At 38.3% G+C, this 15,530-nt stretch overlaps 1 protein-coding gene across 2 annotated transcripts in view; it reads left to right on the top strand.

Annotated features, from left to right (window-relative positions):
• didum (dilute class unconventional myosin) overlaps positions 1-15,530 on the top strand; it is a 178,102-nt gene that overhangs the window by 82,743 nt on the left and 79,829 nt on the right. For both annotated transcript variants that reach the window (XM_083137372.1, XM_083137363.1), the window contains exons 2-3: positions 12,835-12,939; positions 15,166-15,334. In XM_083137372.1, coding sequence (XP_082993498.1) covers positions 12,835-12,939; positions 15,166-15,334 — 274 coding nt within the window. The remainder of the gene's footprint in view (positions 1-12,834; positions 12,940-15,165; positions 15,335-15,530) is intronic.

Here is a 15,530-nt window from a genome sequence, read left to right as displayed (position 1 = left end):
TTTACCTTTTGGATATACTTTTTCTTTCTAATTTTTTTGGTGTTTATTTTGAACCATGATGCAGTGATCGCAGCTCTGAAATGGGAAGCGTGCGAATTTCAACCACGACCAGCATGCAAACTCGTTCGGTCTTTTTCCTTGTTTTTCATGTTTTACCAGGCTCTTTTCATTTGCATTTTTCTCCAACACTTTTCCAGATTATCCTGTTTTTTCCTTTTCTTTAAAGAGTTCAGTCCTATTAGCTACGTACACATATATAAAGAAACAGAGGGAAAAACAAGCAATTATCAAGTTCCATATAAACGCGCATGACCTTAAGAACCAACGAATTTTATAATGGAATTTAAGAGAAATGTGATGTCAGTTGGGAATGTGCTAAAAAAAAACCTTTTAAGGAAACAAGAAAACAGCATAGCAAAGAAAGTATTTCGTTAATTTAAGTGTAACTTGTACTGTTTTATACTCTGTCAAATCGCGCTCTACACTCGAAATCAACGTCGAAAAATTGAGAGTTGTATAAGTATGATTTAATCTCTTCTCGAATCGTTGCTTTCAACGTATCGCTTCCATTTCTACCAACTGAAACTTGTTCGTGAAAGCTGACACTTCTCTGACTACATTTTTCCTTGCTTTTTATTTTCGCAATATGACACCTAAAAGCCTCGTTCGTCCTTGGCATCCAGTGTCAAAGGCTTGGTTGTGTGTGTAGATCGGATTTTCGTGCGTTGGCAATTCAGTCTCTTGCGCCTGCTTCCTCCAATTAGCGGGTGGTACGGAGGTCACGTTTATTAAATTATGGCTGTTGATTGGCCAGATTAATCACCGGCTGAACTCGTATTTACTGCCCGGGGGTTCATTGTATTTCGCACCAGATGTTACCAGGCCCACATTTAGTTGATGGCCGTAGACCAGCGTGGGAATGCCATCCTCCACGGACCATTTTCTTTGAATGCTTAATGCATTATGTGGATTGCTAAAGAATCAGTTCAGTGGTTGATTTAATAGCGTAGCTAATATATACAGTCACGGGACGGGACCACTTCTGGACTTATAACAACTATACAGATTCCCATTCCCAATGGGATCGTTGTAACCCAAAAGTGTCCGTGACTGCACCATTGGACGACTGGAAAATGCGATGACTCTTGGAGAAAAGGGACAAGCAGTGTAAGGAAGTGTCCCGCTCCTGGTTAAAGGGTCCATAGCAGCATTTTACCCGGAGAGGCTGAAGGAAGCAACGGACAAGTCGCAGCCAGAATGATGGATTTGTAAGAGAAACTAATCTTTGGACATACAGTTCATGCAATCTGTAATTTTCGTATGGTTTGAAACTAGAAGAATCAGTTTTCCAATCCTTCCTAAAACTTTTTTTTTGGGGAAGGGGGGCATCTCTGAAATACAAACAAGTGAATGGAAAGACGACTGCGATTCGAATTCTAACTGGTTCTAATGGCATATGTAGATAAAAAAACCTTAACGGCAAACCCGAATACAGGAACCCAAAAATGGTTTTATGAAAGTAAGTCTAAAAAGAAAGTAATTTCAGTGCACATACTTACCAATGAAGACTCCTATGAGAGCAGTGTTCACTGATGTTTTTTTTGCCGCAACCGTGCAACCACACAAAATAATATAAAATTCACTGCCACTATAAAACTGTTCACGAAAATACAGTGAAGGGAAAATATGCAAAGTTAAATATCTACATTTAAGATGGGGTAATTTGTTTCCCCAAATTCATACACGGTCTAGGTCTAAACCTGGTCCTACATGCTACCAGCATATACAGAATGGAACTTCGTAACAGGCAGATAGTTTTGAAACTGATAAAATGCTTCACCTCTCGGCGTTATTTCACTAAAACGCGTGGAACAAGTCGCAGTTTTGTAGAGATGCAGAGTTTGATAGGTCTTTTCATTTCAAACATTTGTTTGTTTGTTCCCGGATTTTTCATGTGATGACGTAGAAAGATTTTGCTATTTGTCCTGAGTTTTGAAAATATTAGCCTGTTAGGCAGTTAACCTCATTAATACAAAAAAAAAAAAAAATTTTGAGCGCTCATTACGAAATCCGTAGACCAAACTAAAGGTGTCCTACAAACGTTTGTAATTACAGGGTGGCTACTCACCGGGAATTCTGCGTGAATTTTTCTCCGTAGACGTGAAAAATTGCAACTTTTATTACTCAAAGTCCCATTGAATTTATACATATTTATAAATGCCATGAGGCAAGTTGTCTATAGTTTAGCTTTTATTTTTATCGGGGAAGGAAAAGGAAGCTGCTTGGAATATAAAGCAGAATTCTCTCAATCCGTTTGTTTACTTTGTTAGTGTCGTTTGTAGAACAAACTGACAGACGGAAGATTGGTGTTGCAAGATAAGATATATTGAAGTTGATTAGGTAAATTGGAAGTTTGAAATTCTTATTCAGTTAAGAACTTTTCGTAGATTAGTATAACCTGTAACAGCTGTGACTTTTGTTTATAGATGTATTTCAAGTCTGAGTATATGTGAAATTACAAATGTGGAGTCCGCACCTTAAATTAAATATTTATATTATATATATTTTAATTGAATTGAATTAGAAGTTTTGGATACATTGGAATCACACAGACCCTTTATATTGTTAATGTGTGCGTGTGTTTGTGTGGGTGGGTGGGGAGAGGCGGTAATACGTAAGGTTGATATAGAGAAAACATCTGCTTGTAGCCTTGAAATTTTTAAAAGTTAGCCTTGAAAACCGGGAATTATACTTTAATTTTATCATGGTCCTACAGTGGCCACCTTGAATTAAGACACTGTCAAACTCGGACCTTTACAAAATTCCGAATCGTCCCATGCGTTGTGGTGAAAGGACGTCGATACTTCGAACAATTTTTTATCGGTTTCATACAGATCCATTATGTATACCGTTTTTTCTATTCTGCTAAATGCCTTTGCGTTAGTTTAAAGCGAACCGTAAGGCAGCTGTAAGCGAAGCATAGTCAGCACATCGATCGTCCATCGTAGTTTTTTCTTCTTATTTTGGAGATCGCAGTTCGCTACTTCGTATTCCAGTAACACTCCGGTTTTTGTTTTGAGGATGTCGTGTAGCCTATACCGGAAATTTGGATTCGTGTCGGAAATTCAACTCTGAGTCGCGCTTGCCTGCACCTCATCCCATATCAAGAAGTTGTCTAGATACAGCTTTTGTAATAGTTTCTTGACACTGTATACCTCTTCCAGTGGCGGCTCGTGGTGAACCAAAGTGGAGGGGCGACAGCTCACAAATTTGTTCTACTAGTAATGCGAGTTTAAATGGTGAATTTCGTACATAACAGCCAACGTGATAAGAAATTGATATATTCGTCTTTACCGAATATCATGTTTTGCACGTTTGCACATATTATGATAAATTAAAAATTAACAGTAATGCCAAGATTACGAAAGATGGAAGAAGAAATAGAATTCTATCAGATTTAGTTGTAGCATTTTTTAACTTAAAAGAGGGAAAAATTCAGATCAAGCAATATTAATTTTTACACAGCTTGATAAGCACAATGACGAATATTTACGTGCATTGAACGCGAAAATTACTAGTAAAAAAGTTACACAGAAAAAGATTCCAGTCCAACATGACAAATTGATATGTGAAATAGGGCAGCAATGTAAATATCTCACTGGAACGGTGATAGCTGCATTACCAGAAGCTCTACAGAAAAAAACTTCAAATTTACCAGAAATCTTCGTCAGGCATGCTTGTTCTAGATTCAAATTCGGCCTACTTTTTTTATGTTTATTTCTTTTATCCAGACTTCTGGTAGAAAAACTTCGCACCAACAAGTTCTCCACACTGCTCATCGCGACAAACGCACAACTACAGCACACACTGCCGAAAAAGCTTCACTTCTCCATGGAAAACGAAGAAACAAAAGGTGTCAATACTATCGTCTTCCTATCCGGTCGTTTTAGTGCCTCGTGGTTGCCAGACAATTTTGCCAAATTTTCAGAAATTCGTAGTTCACAGAGGTTCTTGTAGCGGCTCTTGGTGAGTTTAGATGACGAGCTTCTAATGTATTTAACAGCCGGCTTGAAAAGAAATTGTGAAGCTTTGTCACACTATCAAGATCTTTTTTTAAAACGTGCTTATCAAAACATGTAATTAAATCTAATTTTGCCAGTAACAAGAAGCTGTAGCCCACTTCCGTCGCTAGCATACTGCATTACAAAGCCAGGTTTCCTGGGTTCGAATTCCGGCATGGGCATAGGTGTTCTTTGTGAGTGCCCCTCCATCAATTTCATTATATTATCACTCATCCTCATCGGTGGATTACCGAAAAATAGCAGAAAGTGACGATAAATAAAAATCAAGCAAGAGTGTACTTTTTCAGTTACCGATATTTTCTTTCCTCATTGGAAATTGCGTAATTTATTGCTCACTTGTCATAAGTGAATAAGATTATGGAATACAGAATTATTTTTTTCAACGGTTGGTAATTTTCTATCTTCTGTTAACTTCGTTGCTTCTGGCAACTCTTTATTGTTTACCGTTGTCCGGAGAGAGGGCCAGTTTCTCCTACGGGGTGGGTTTCGGACGACAAACCGTCTGTCCTCCCATTCACAGATCCCGCGCTTGTTATTCCGCCAGTTCCCTCGCCTCTTACCCCTCGCGGCTGCGCCTGAAAATGCTCTACGTCTCGTAAGGTGGGAAGACGGTTCCCCGCCACATTTCTCTTGAAGTTCCGTATTCTCCGCACGGTGAGGTGCAAACTTCACAATTGTCGCGGAAGAATGAATACAGAACCGACTAACCAACGATCTGTAAGCAACGGAATATTTGCAATTCAGACAATGTAAAAGGCAATATATAAATGTTAATGTAATGTATGTTCACTTGCGATTACACACGGCAGTGCTGCGTCCGTATCGTCCTTATGAACGGCCGCCCCTGCTCTTGGCTATTACAAATATCTAGACATCGAATGCAATTAACACGAGGATACTCCTGAATTCTCTGAGGATTTTTTTTAATATATAATTTAAAATACCAACATTGTTCTTTCAAACGAAATGCGGGGTTGGACTACACAAATTTGTAATTCCTAATTTGTTATAAGATGTGTTTGTAAAACAAAAGTAAAAACTTGATGTTTTCCCTTGCAACTGGAATCATTGCGTCCGCATTTCTACTCCAAAAATATACCTAAGCAGAGTTAAAGTTGGTTAAAACTCTCTACAGAATGTCCAGAAAACGTAGAAAAGTCGGGCATTTAACAGAAAACTGAGAGAAACCCTTGCAGCAAACTGTGCAACCTTGGGAAAACACTCGCTAAATTAATCAACCCAGTAAAGCTAGTCTCACATACCTTACCTTTAAGAAAGGTAACTCACATTCTCTAATTGTGCATTAAGGGAAAAAATTAAAAGTAGACCAAATTTAGGTAATACTCTCCTTTCGGGATAAATATGGTCTACTGTATTTTTAAGTTTCGTGTTATGAAGCTTGCCTCCCTTTATTAAAAGAGAATTTAAGAGCATTTGAAAACAAAGTGGTGTAAGAGAATATTCTAATGCAAAGAAAATAAAGAGAGGGGGTGAATGGATATAACTCTGTATTTAATTCAATAAACACTCCTCTGGTTTCAGAGTATCACGAAAGGCATAGGCGAAATGAACTGAATTTATCTTCCACATGGCTCATTTCATAGGCGTGCGCACGGGGGGGCAATGGGGGGGGCTATTGCTCCCCCTAATCAGGACGTCCAGAGGGACAAGCAAGGTATTTTTCCATGGAGCATATTACCCCGAAAATAGTGTTGCCCCTTATTGCCCCTTAAAAAAACACCACTTGAATTTGAAATTATCGCATTAATGTAAATTACTATGACTGAAATCAAATTATACATGTGAAATATATATACTTTTAGTTGACATTCGATTTCTAAACGGGAGGTGTGGCCATCCTTGCGCCCCCCCCCATCCTTTCCAGACGTCTATGTCCCTATATTATTATAGTCCTTTCACGTAGAAATTTAGTGAATAGGAATCTTATCGCCGTTATTAAACGATATTATACTCATAAAGAAGATCAAGTATTTTCAAGCCGATTAAAGTTCAAAGCAACTAGGGGCGCAGTGGCGCAACCACAGGGGAGCTATAGACATTGCCGCTCCCTAACCTTGGATGGAAATCAAGGACCAAAGGATACTCAAGATGGAATTAGTTTTTACATCTTAGACTGTCAAAAGCATCTACAGGGGGCACAAAGGGGCAATTGCACCCCTCGATATAAAATGTTATTCAAATAAAAATAAATTTCGTAGAATTTTCTTGCTCGCTTCGTTCGCAATATCTGCTTTTTTTTCCGTCTTGTCTAGTTCAGTTTGCAAATATTTCGATCTAAAAATTTTCTTGCTCGCTTCGCTCGCAATTTTCTTGTTTTCTGTAATGCATTGTGGATTTCCAGAGAGAGAAGTTATAACTAGCCCTACTAACTACGTGCTTCAGACTCTTGCTGCGAAACAGTTTTTGTCTTAAATGCATGAACACAATTGTTTGGAGGAAATGGAGCACGGCACATTTCAGAGACAATTTATTTATTCGTTGTGGTGCCTGTATGTTGCTGCATTATTTATATATATATATATAATATGCATAAACCCATCAATGCAATGAAACTAAAACCGTGAGATATAATGAGGTTTTTTTTTCTCAACTGAACTTTCATCTAGGCTTTTGCCCCCCCACCCCTAATCAGAGTCTGCGCACGCCTATGGCTCGTTTACTACAGCACCAACTTGATTACACCACAGAGTAAGTAAAGTATCGGGGTACCAGGATATGTGCCGTCACATCTTATTTACAGCATACGGATCGAGTGCCAATCGGGGTGGAAGGTGCGATTCGTCCAAGGCCACTGGCGGACAGGTGGAAAAACCAACCCGATATGCAAAGCAAAAGTTGCGGTAGAGTGTAGCTATGTGGTATTCATTGACGTAGTGTTGGATCGTGTGTTGTGGTGCAGATGTTGTCCTGCAGTCTTTTCCCCCGTAAGGAAACTTGCTGAAACTTGGATGCAGTCCAGGCGCCGTCGTTTGCTGAGCGAGTTTTCTCGGGAGAGTCGCGGCGTTGAGTTGAAGCCTGCAAAGTGCCACGTGCAGTGCTGCTTCGAAAATTTGTTGGGGGGGGGGGTTCTTGTACGTCTTTTCTCCTTTGTCTTCACCCGAATACACATTCGTTGTTTCGTATTGATTTCTTTAATAGTATGGCAGCGGTTTGTAAAACCTGAAGATATGCTCAGTGTTACCGCATCTCAAGATCCTTGGTGGTGAAATCGCTAGTGAGTCGAGTGCGTGAATGTGGGCCTGCTTTTCAGTGCTTCCGTTATTTGTACTTGCGTAGGAAAGCAAATGTCAGCACCCTGTCCACCGTGCAGAAGTTTGTCGAAGTGGGCTGTAGATGTGGTGCGACCGTGTTCCATCTGAGACACCGATACATCCCGTAAGAATGCCTCATGCTACACGGACTAGCGGTTCCAGCACTTTGCAATGATTCGAGTTGTTCACAAGGATTATATTCCACCTAAACTAAGGTCTGTTCGTGACGTTAACCAAGGAGAAGTGGAAAATATACGTGCACGATATCTTAGATCCAGGCAGTGGCACGGTGCCATTGATCACAAGTTTCTGTATACGAAGGTGAGTCCGACCGTTAGTGCTGTATACTGCCTTGATACGAGATGAAATGTGCCTTGATACGAGATGAAATGTGGATTTATTCTTACTTACTTGTGTAACCACGTGGAACAGAAGACTAATGGCTGTATCAACACGCATCATCTTGAAGCGCAGGAAGCCCATATCAGATTGCCGCGTTAGTCATCTTTTTATGGTGCAATCTGGTAACATGTAATGCAGTCATAAGCAGTGAGGCAGGAAAGTTTTTGATTTTGGTGGGTGCAAACTTCACCCCCCTCCACACACACACCCACACACACACAGATATATATATATATATATATATATATATATATATATATATATATATATATATAGTATAAAAGTTGCATAACCTGTACTGTCAGTAAAAAAAAAAAACATTTACCAAATAATTTGGAACTCTTTGTTTTCAATTTGTTTGACTATTTTAAGACGTTCCTCCGTGCCCGTGCGGTCTAAGGCGCTGTCCTTTGGACTCCGACCTCGGGACGGCATGGGTTCGAGTCCGCCTGGGTTCAGTCCCTGGGTTCTCGGCCTGTGTATAGGACCGGTGGCAACCCACCATCGTGAAGAAATTGGAGAGCTACGAGCGAGTAGCGTAATCTGGTCTCTGAAATATTTTGTAACGGCTGAGGGTTCGACGTGCTGACACCACGTTACCCCATTACCCGGTTGAAGAACTCCACACCTCTAGGTAGGATTATGGGAGGTAGACTGGCAGTCGGGAGACAGGCCAAGGTCCTTCCAGGGCTGTCGATCCACGGATTATTATTATACATTTATTAAATTATCAAATTATATAACACACATAATTCCTGGAACAGATAAATCCCTGAGACTCGTTCCATCGTTTTGCACTCATATTAAACAGTTTTTACTTCCTCGTAAAGTTTTCTGAGCTCTAAAGTGAGTTAACTAGTAGCACAATATAGCATAATATGTTTACGGTGGTTTGATTTTTTTATAGGAAGATAATGTAGACAAGATAAACTTTTTGAGTTTAGCTACCAATAACGTGATTCCGCGAACATCAGCTTCATGCTTCTGTCGTAGTATTTAAAGGGATTACCAAAAGGGGGAAAGTTCGGACCAAAGGACTAAATCCTGCAAATCATAATTTAGAAAGAATCTTCACAGGGAATATATCAATATACCAATATACAGATATTTCGTAATTTTAATACCTATAAAATAGACTTACGGCGTCAAGAAACTTTCAAATATTTAGACAAAGAAAACTATCCATATGGCAGTCTTTTGAAATTGTTTGTTACATAGTTAAGAAATGTTATAATATTTGGTTTCAATTCCATTTTCTTTGAGGGGGGAGGGTAAAAAAAACATCTCTGGCAGGGATAAAAATAATTTCCTTTGCCCGAGATATTTTTTTTTTGTGAGGGGGGGGAGGAATCCCCGGCACCCCTCCTTCCCGTTAATTCGCACACTGCCCATGGATTTTCAATGGGATCCTTACAATTCGTAAGTGTCTGAACTCTTGGTTCTCGTTCTTACGTCTTATGCTGTTTCAACTTGTAATCACGTTAAGTGTCATGCCTCTCTGGGAGTGGTTTCAACTCGACCAAGCAAGACCATTAACAAATGTTTTAGTCTGCCATTAACGAGTGCTTGGAAATGCTTCCAACACAGTATAAATATATTTACACTGCGTGACTGTTTTAGTGTAATTTTAAACCCACTTTCTCTAGCAGCTGTGCATCGATCTCTTCCAGTTAAGAGCATCTTTAGAATCGATCGTGGGAGAGCTTTGCTTGACTAGCTAAATCCACTCTCCTAGTGACGCAATTTACTTACCATATTAAGACAAGATAACGGCTTCAGCCTGCTTGGCTTTGAAAACAAAAATCCATTGCAATACACAAATAATGAGTGGGGACTTATTGTATTCCAAGGGCGGTACAATTTTAATATTTATAGTTTTAATGGTTACTACTCTCCTTATTAATAACGTAGAAAATTTCTCTTAAAGATCTAAACAATTTGGTTATAGATAATAGCTTGTCGTACAGTAATTATAATAAACATAACAATATTGTTTTTCCATTCTTTGTTAAACTAGTGCTTTTGTTTTTTAAAAACTTATTTGCCGACCTCTGTGGCGAAGTGGTTTGCACAGCGTGCTGAGACGTCAGGGGTTCCTAATTCGAATTCCGCCCTGGGCATGAATATTGTTTGTGAGTGCCCTTTCATCAATTTCACCATATCATTACTCATCCTCATTGTCGCGATTAGTCAAAAGGGGCAGAAAAGCAATTCTAAATGACAAATCAAATTTATAAACCTATTTGTGTATGTGATATTAATAGAACTTGCAAATTCTTTTCACCTAATGTAGTGTTTTGACCAATTTTGAGATGTTTATTACACAAAATGTGTACCAAACCAGTTGGAGGGGTTGAAATCATTACCCTCCCCTATATATTATATTTTTTTTATTTCTGATCGATCTTCCTTGCCCGTTCGTACCCATAAAGGATTGTTTCGCTCACAGAACACGTGATTGTACGCCACCGTATAACCCAAAGGTTGCAAGTAGCCTCATTAGTGTAGGGGCCGCGCTCCGGAACTTAATTCAATTAATTGTTTTTGCCCTTACGCAAGGAAGTCTGATTGGGTGAGTAAAGAATTGAGTGGCTCGGTAGTAAAACTCAATAACCCACAAAAGTATAGAATCGAGAAATAGAGAGTCGAAAGCGTGTTCATTTCGTTGTGGCTTGTGGGTTACTCCGATGGCTCCGTACGTTGCTGTCACTTACCGGCTATAGCCTGCTCTGTGACAGAACGCATTAAGTGGTCGACTTTATATCTTGTCACGTAGTTCCCAGGTTCGAGTTTTGGCTTGGGAGTGAGTGTCTCTTCTTCAATTTCATCGTCGCGATTAGCCAAAAGTGAAAGAAAAACAACATAAAATAACGAAAATACAAATACTTGCGGCTACTGAATTAACCTAGTCTACTATTGGATCCAATGTTAACTCTGTTTCAGGCGGATTGTGTGTTACCAAGTTTTACTTCCCAGTATATTTTCTTAACTGCTCTCTTACAAACTCTTATTTGCCTTTTATAAAGTAGGTATAGCACTAACTATGGAGAAATTATAAGTTTAAATTACCCGTCCTTTCATTAAATAAAGTCGACTTGGATGCTAAGCATTGTAAAAGTATTTTCCATTGAAATGGAGGTAGAGGGTAAATGAAGAATGTACTTCTTTTTACTGGATCGCTCCGTCACTTTGTGTGTCACTCCCGGCCGACAGAGCCGCACATATTTAACATAAATTAATCAGTGTGTGACCCTGACAGCGCATTGACTATCGCCTAAATGTAATTCATTTGCAGTGATAACGCAGCACTGAACATTCAAACTTTGTCGTTCCGCAGAACGTCATGTAAACGTGATATTTGAACCCAATCAATCATTCATTATAGTGTCGGCCTCTCGAACATATTGATTTTGAAATTTATTTTGGTTCTGGTTGAGTTTGAAACTAGGAGAATGCACGAAACATAGTCACTTGAGCTTCCATTGAATTACACGTCAGCTAAGTCCTTTTAACAAATATGATTATTTTTAACGAATATATTGGATGGAACCAGGGTGGTGTCTGGTGTGCGAGGGAAATTTGTCCTATGGATACTGAGATGCTGTAGGAAATCGGTAAGGATGGAAAAGATTGGATTGATCTTGCCCAGGATAGGGAGATGGAAGACTTGAGAGTTAGTTAGTTTGGATACTGCAACCCTCCTTCTAGTTTGAAATTTTTAGCCTTTGTGGTCGATAATTTTTTGTGTACTATAATGCCATGAAGCTTTGAAAGAAGTTACTGCCCCCCCCCCCCCCCGAAAATTTAAATTACTACCCTGGATGCAGTGTACTGGTGAATTAATTCTACAAGTCACTAGACATTAAGACAATTTGACCCCCCAACCAAAACCTTAAGTTTATGAATCTTATTTCATTACATACTTTAAATAATATAATGTACTAGCTGATTACCCGGCATTGCCCGGGTATTTATTTATCCCAATCTTGTATTAGACAGAAAAATAATGAATTCTAACTATAGTGTAAAATGTAACTAATTTTAAATGTGATCGTGAATGTCACCAATTAGCTTAGCGACTCCGAAAACTATGGATTCGACACTAATCTCGATCATTTGTGGCATTTTATTTTTCACCCCCCATGCCGATAGGTGATGAAGTTGAACCGCATTGGGAGTGTCAAGAAAACTATGGATTCCACTGGTTTTCCCAACACAAAATCATATCAGCCTGAATGTTAGACAACCCGAGAAACACTATCGTTGTACGGGATTGCATAGAGTCACGGGTGTCTGTCTGTGCGGAAATTAATATCCTTCGTTTTCGATTATTTTTACATGTCACCCCTTCCCACCCTACCCCTATGGGTGTCAGGGGTGTATCACCCCCAAAGTATTCTTTCCAGATTGCAAGTGATAGGTGTACCAAGTTTGCTTGAAATTGCTCCAGGCGTTCGAGAGTTATGCCGGAACAAACAAAGATACACACCCACACACATACATACATTTTTATATATAGATTTATATTTATTTTTATATATATATATATATATATATATATATATATATATATATATAAAATAGTGCCATCTTGACTTACTTTTGTTAATATTTTTGTGTTATTTTAAATTTTTTTCTCATTGTTGACAATTTCAGTGTAAAATGGCCATTTGTGCTGTCTGGAATTATCTCAATAAATAAATAAATAAATAGCTAGAGGACTAAATTATTTTACAGGTAACCATTTTTTTTCCTGTGTTGTCATTTTCTTCCTTGCAAATTCTTCACATTCTCCCTCATCCACACTTTTCAGGGTGGGTAAATATGCTTTTCTTTAAGTTCGCCTCATGTTTAATTTTATAGCAGAAATATGAGATCTAAAAGGAACACAGAAGAACGTATTAGAAGATTAACAAACTGTTGACATGATGAATCAATCCTGCTGTTCTATGGTAGGACATCCAAAGAAACATTTTTTGAATAAGCTTTAAATATATGAATATGTTGTTCTGTATTTAAATTATATTTTACAGGTTTGTTTAGAAATATATTAATTTCCTTTTGTCATACTCTTTCAGGGTGCACGTGTCTGGATTCACCATCCAGAAACAGTATGGATAGGAGCAGAACTACTTGAAGATTACAAAACCAATCAGTTGAAAGTTTTAAGTGAAGATGGAGAGGTAAGATCATTGTTATTTTTAATAGGGAATGGCCAATATAAAATTTAAGCAGATACCCATGAAATACTGATATCAAATTTTACCGATAATGGTGACCTACGTTCTATCAATTCATTAAATGTCAGATATTCTGTGAAAACCCTAAATGTGGTAACTGAAATGAGTTTTGTTGTAGATATCGCATATTGAGTAATTTAGTTTACTAAATCAGCGTATATGTATATAGGGCTGAACCTACCATAATTTCCAATAAAGATACTCTTATTGATTCCGGCTTTATACCGATACTTGCATAATTCCAGTTTAAAGTAACAAAGGCTAGTTACTGACTCATACAAATACATCATATCACATTTCTTTAATGGCATTAAATTAAATTATTCTCACATACCAGTTTAAAATGTCTTTAGACATTTTTTTTTTTTTATGTGGGCTTCTTTCTAGACCAAGAAAATGATACAAAATTGAAGATTTTGAAATGTTGCAAGAATTTTTGAAGTATTGCAGTTACACCAAAAAATCAGTGGATTGTTTAGTGTCACTCTTTCAATTTCATGTAAACAATATCCCATTCTTGTCTCTTGGGTTAACCTGAAGAGAGTGAAAATTGAAGTAAATATATATACAGCTATTAGAATAATGCTCATTTGGTTGTCTCAGTACTCTGTCATTTGCAGTAAAAACAAGTCTGCAGTATCGGTATTGACCGATACCAGCAGTCATAAAAAAGACTTGCACAGAAGGGAAGAGCACAAGAAGAAATTTCTGAATCCACGACCCTCCCTGCCTGCTTGAATGTAGATAAAACTAAGAATTCCGGAGCTACCTTCATCCCTCTTTGTAAGATGTCTGCAATCACCTGGCCTGGCGTGAGAGTATTTCACAAATTGGTTGAAATCAAGCAAATGTCTTGTTTAAAAAATCCAGCTTTCTTACCCCCGCGAGCAAGAATTGGCAACAAATGTTTTTGTTTTTTTTCGAACAGCATTTGCCATGCAGTTACATTCCTTCGAGGTATAGTTTGGGTGCAGCTTTCACTTGCCTCAGATCGTGTCATCTGCTTCCGAGGAGGGTGTATGTTTATCCAGCATTTCTCGGAAAATCAATGTTGAACTTGTTGTGCTGGCCTCCCAACCTGTCACAAGGAAGGGTGAATGATCCTTTGAAAAAGACAAATGTTGATAGACGAGTAGTTACTCTTGTGCTTTTAGTCACTCAGTAACAATGGTATTGGTGAAAAAATTTCAATCTATACTTACTGATGCCAACTACTCCCTCCCCCTTCTCTGTAGTTAGTGTTTTTATTAGTAAAGAAAAATAAGTGCTTTTAAGATGGAGTCCTCCATAACTGGATTGAATATTTGCAGATTTTCTGAATGCTTTGTTTTATTGTACTACATTATGATTCTGTTAGACATTTTCAATTTCAGTTGCTTGTATAAGTAAGTAATTTAATGTAATTTGTTTTTCAACCTCTGAGATTAACACATTGAATCCCATGCTCATGCTATGCACGAGCATCCTGAATATGGCGAGTGTCCCATGCACGTGCATAGTACGGGCAATATCACTTGAATGTTTGGAGTTATGATGAGCCCCCCCCCCTGAGAATCTTGAAAAGCCCCCCCCCCCGAGAAAACTCCTATGGGTGCCCATGTGTTTACTTGAAATATCGAAAGAAATGGTACACTTATTTATTTACTTGTAATGAGTTATTTACTTGCACACCGCCTGTGTTTCATACTAAGGGTTAGTGGCAGCTATTAGGGGGGTGAGGGGGGCAGTTGCCCCCCACTTTTTGCCACCTTGTCCCCGTTCTATGTTATACCTTATGTACCAAAGAAAAGTCAATTGCTCTTGCTCCCCCTAGTTTTGCACCTTGCCCCCCTAGTTTTGGAACCCAATTGCCACCACTCTTTAGTATTAGAAGTACGCACTTTTTCATTATATGAAAAACAAGGACTATGTTGAACATCTCTAGCACACACAAGAATACACAGATTCTAATTGTTTCTTTTTTATCGTGTAGGCAAAATAATTGCCTTTATTTTGATGTATAACACATGTATAGCAAGACCAAAAAATAAATTGTTTCACATTGTTGAAAATCACATAAAATGCCTGGATTTCGGAGTTTTTGCCAATTTAAATACTCTGGGGTTCAATGTGTTAAGCCAAGAAGTATATAGGAACAACACTTACATGCAGATCTACCATCTTTTCCAGGTAACAGTCTTGAAAATTAAATCGGATACTGATTTACCACCACTTAGAAATCCTGACATCCTTATAGGAGAAAATGACCTGACGTCATTGTCGTATCTACATGAACCTGCTGTATTATATAATTTAAAGGTCCGGTTCTGCAACCAAAATGCAATTTACACATATTGTGGTAAGTATCTATACTATGTTTCTGTATAATCAAGATTTAAGGTTATAAAAGCAAATCTTGATTTAATTTACTGTTAATAATTGTGTTCAGTGTTCCTCAGGAAAACCGTGTAATCCTTGTTATCCCCTCTCCATTCTCTTGAACAGATGTTTCTCGGAAGGCATCATTCCTCAAGCTTGGAAACAAGCAAACATCA

Source organism: Lepisma saccharinum, chromosome 1 (genome assembly GCF_977018435.1).
Source record: "Lepisma saccharinum chromosome 1, izLepSacc3.1, whole genome shotgun sequence".
In the NCBI taxonomy this organism is placed as follows: domain Eukaryota; kingdom Metazoa; phylum Arthropoda; class Insecta; order Zygentoma; family Lepismatidae; genus Lepisma; species Lepisma saccharinum.
The sequence above is the reverse complement of the archived record's forward strand: the minus strand, read 5'-3'. Positions and strand labels throughout refer to the sequence as shown.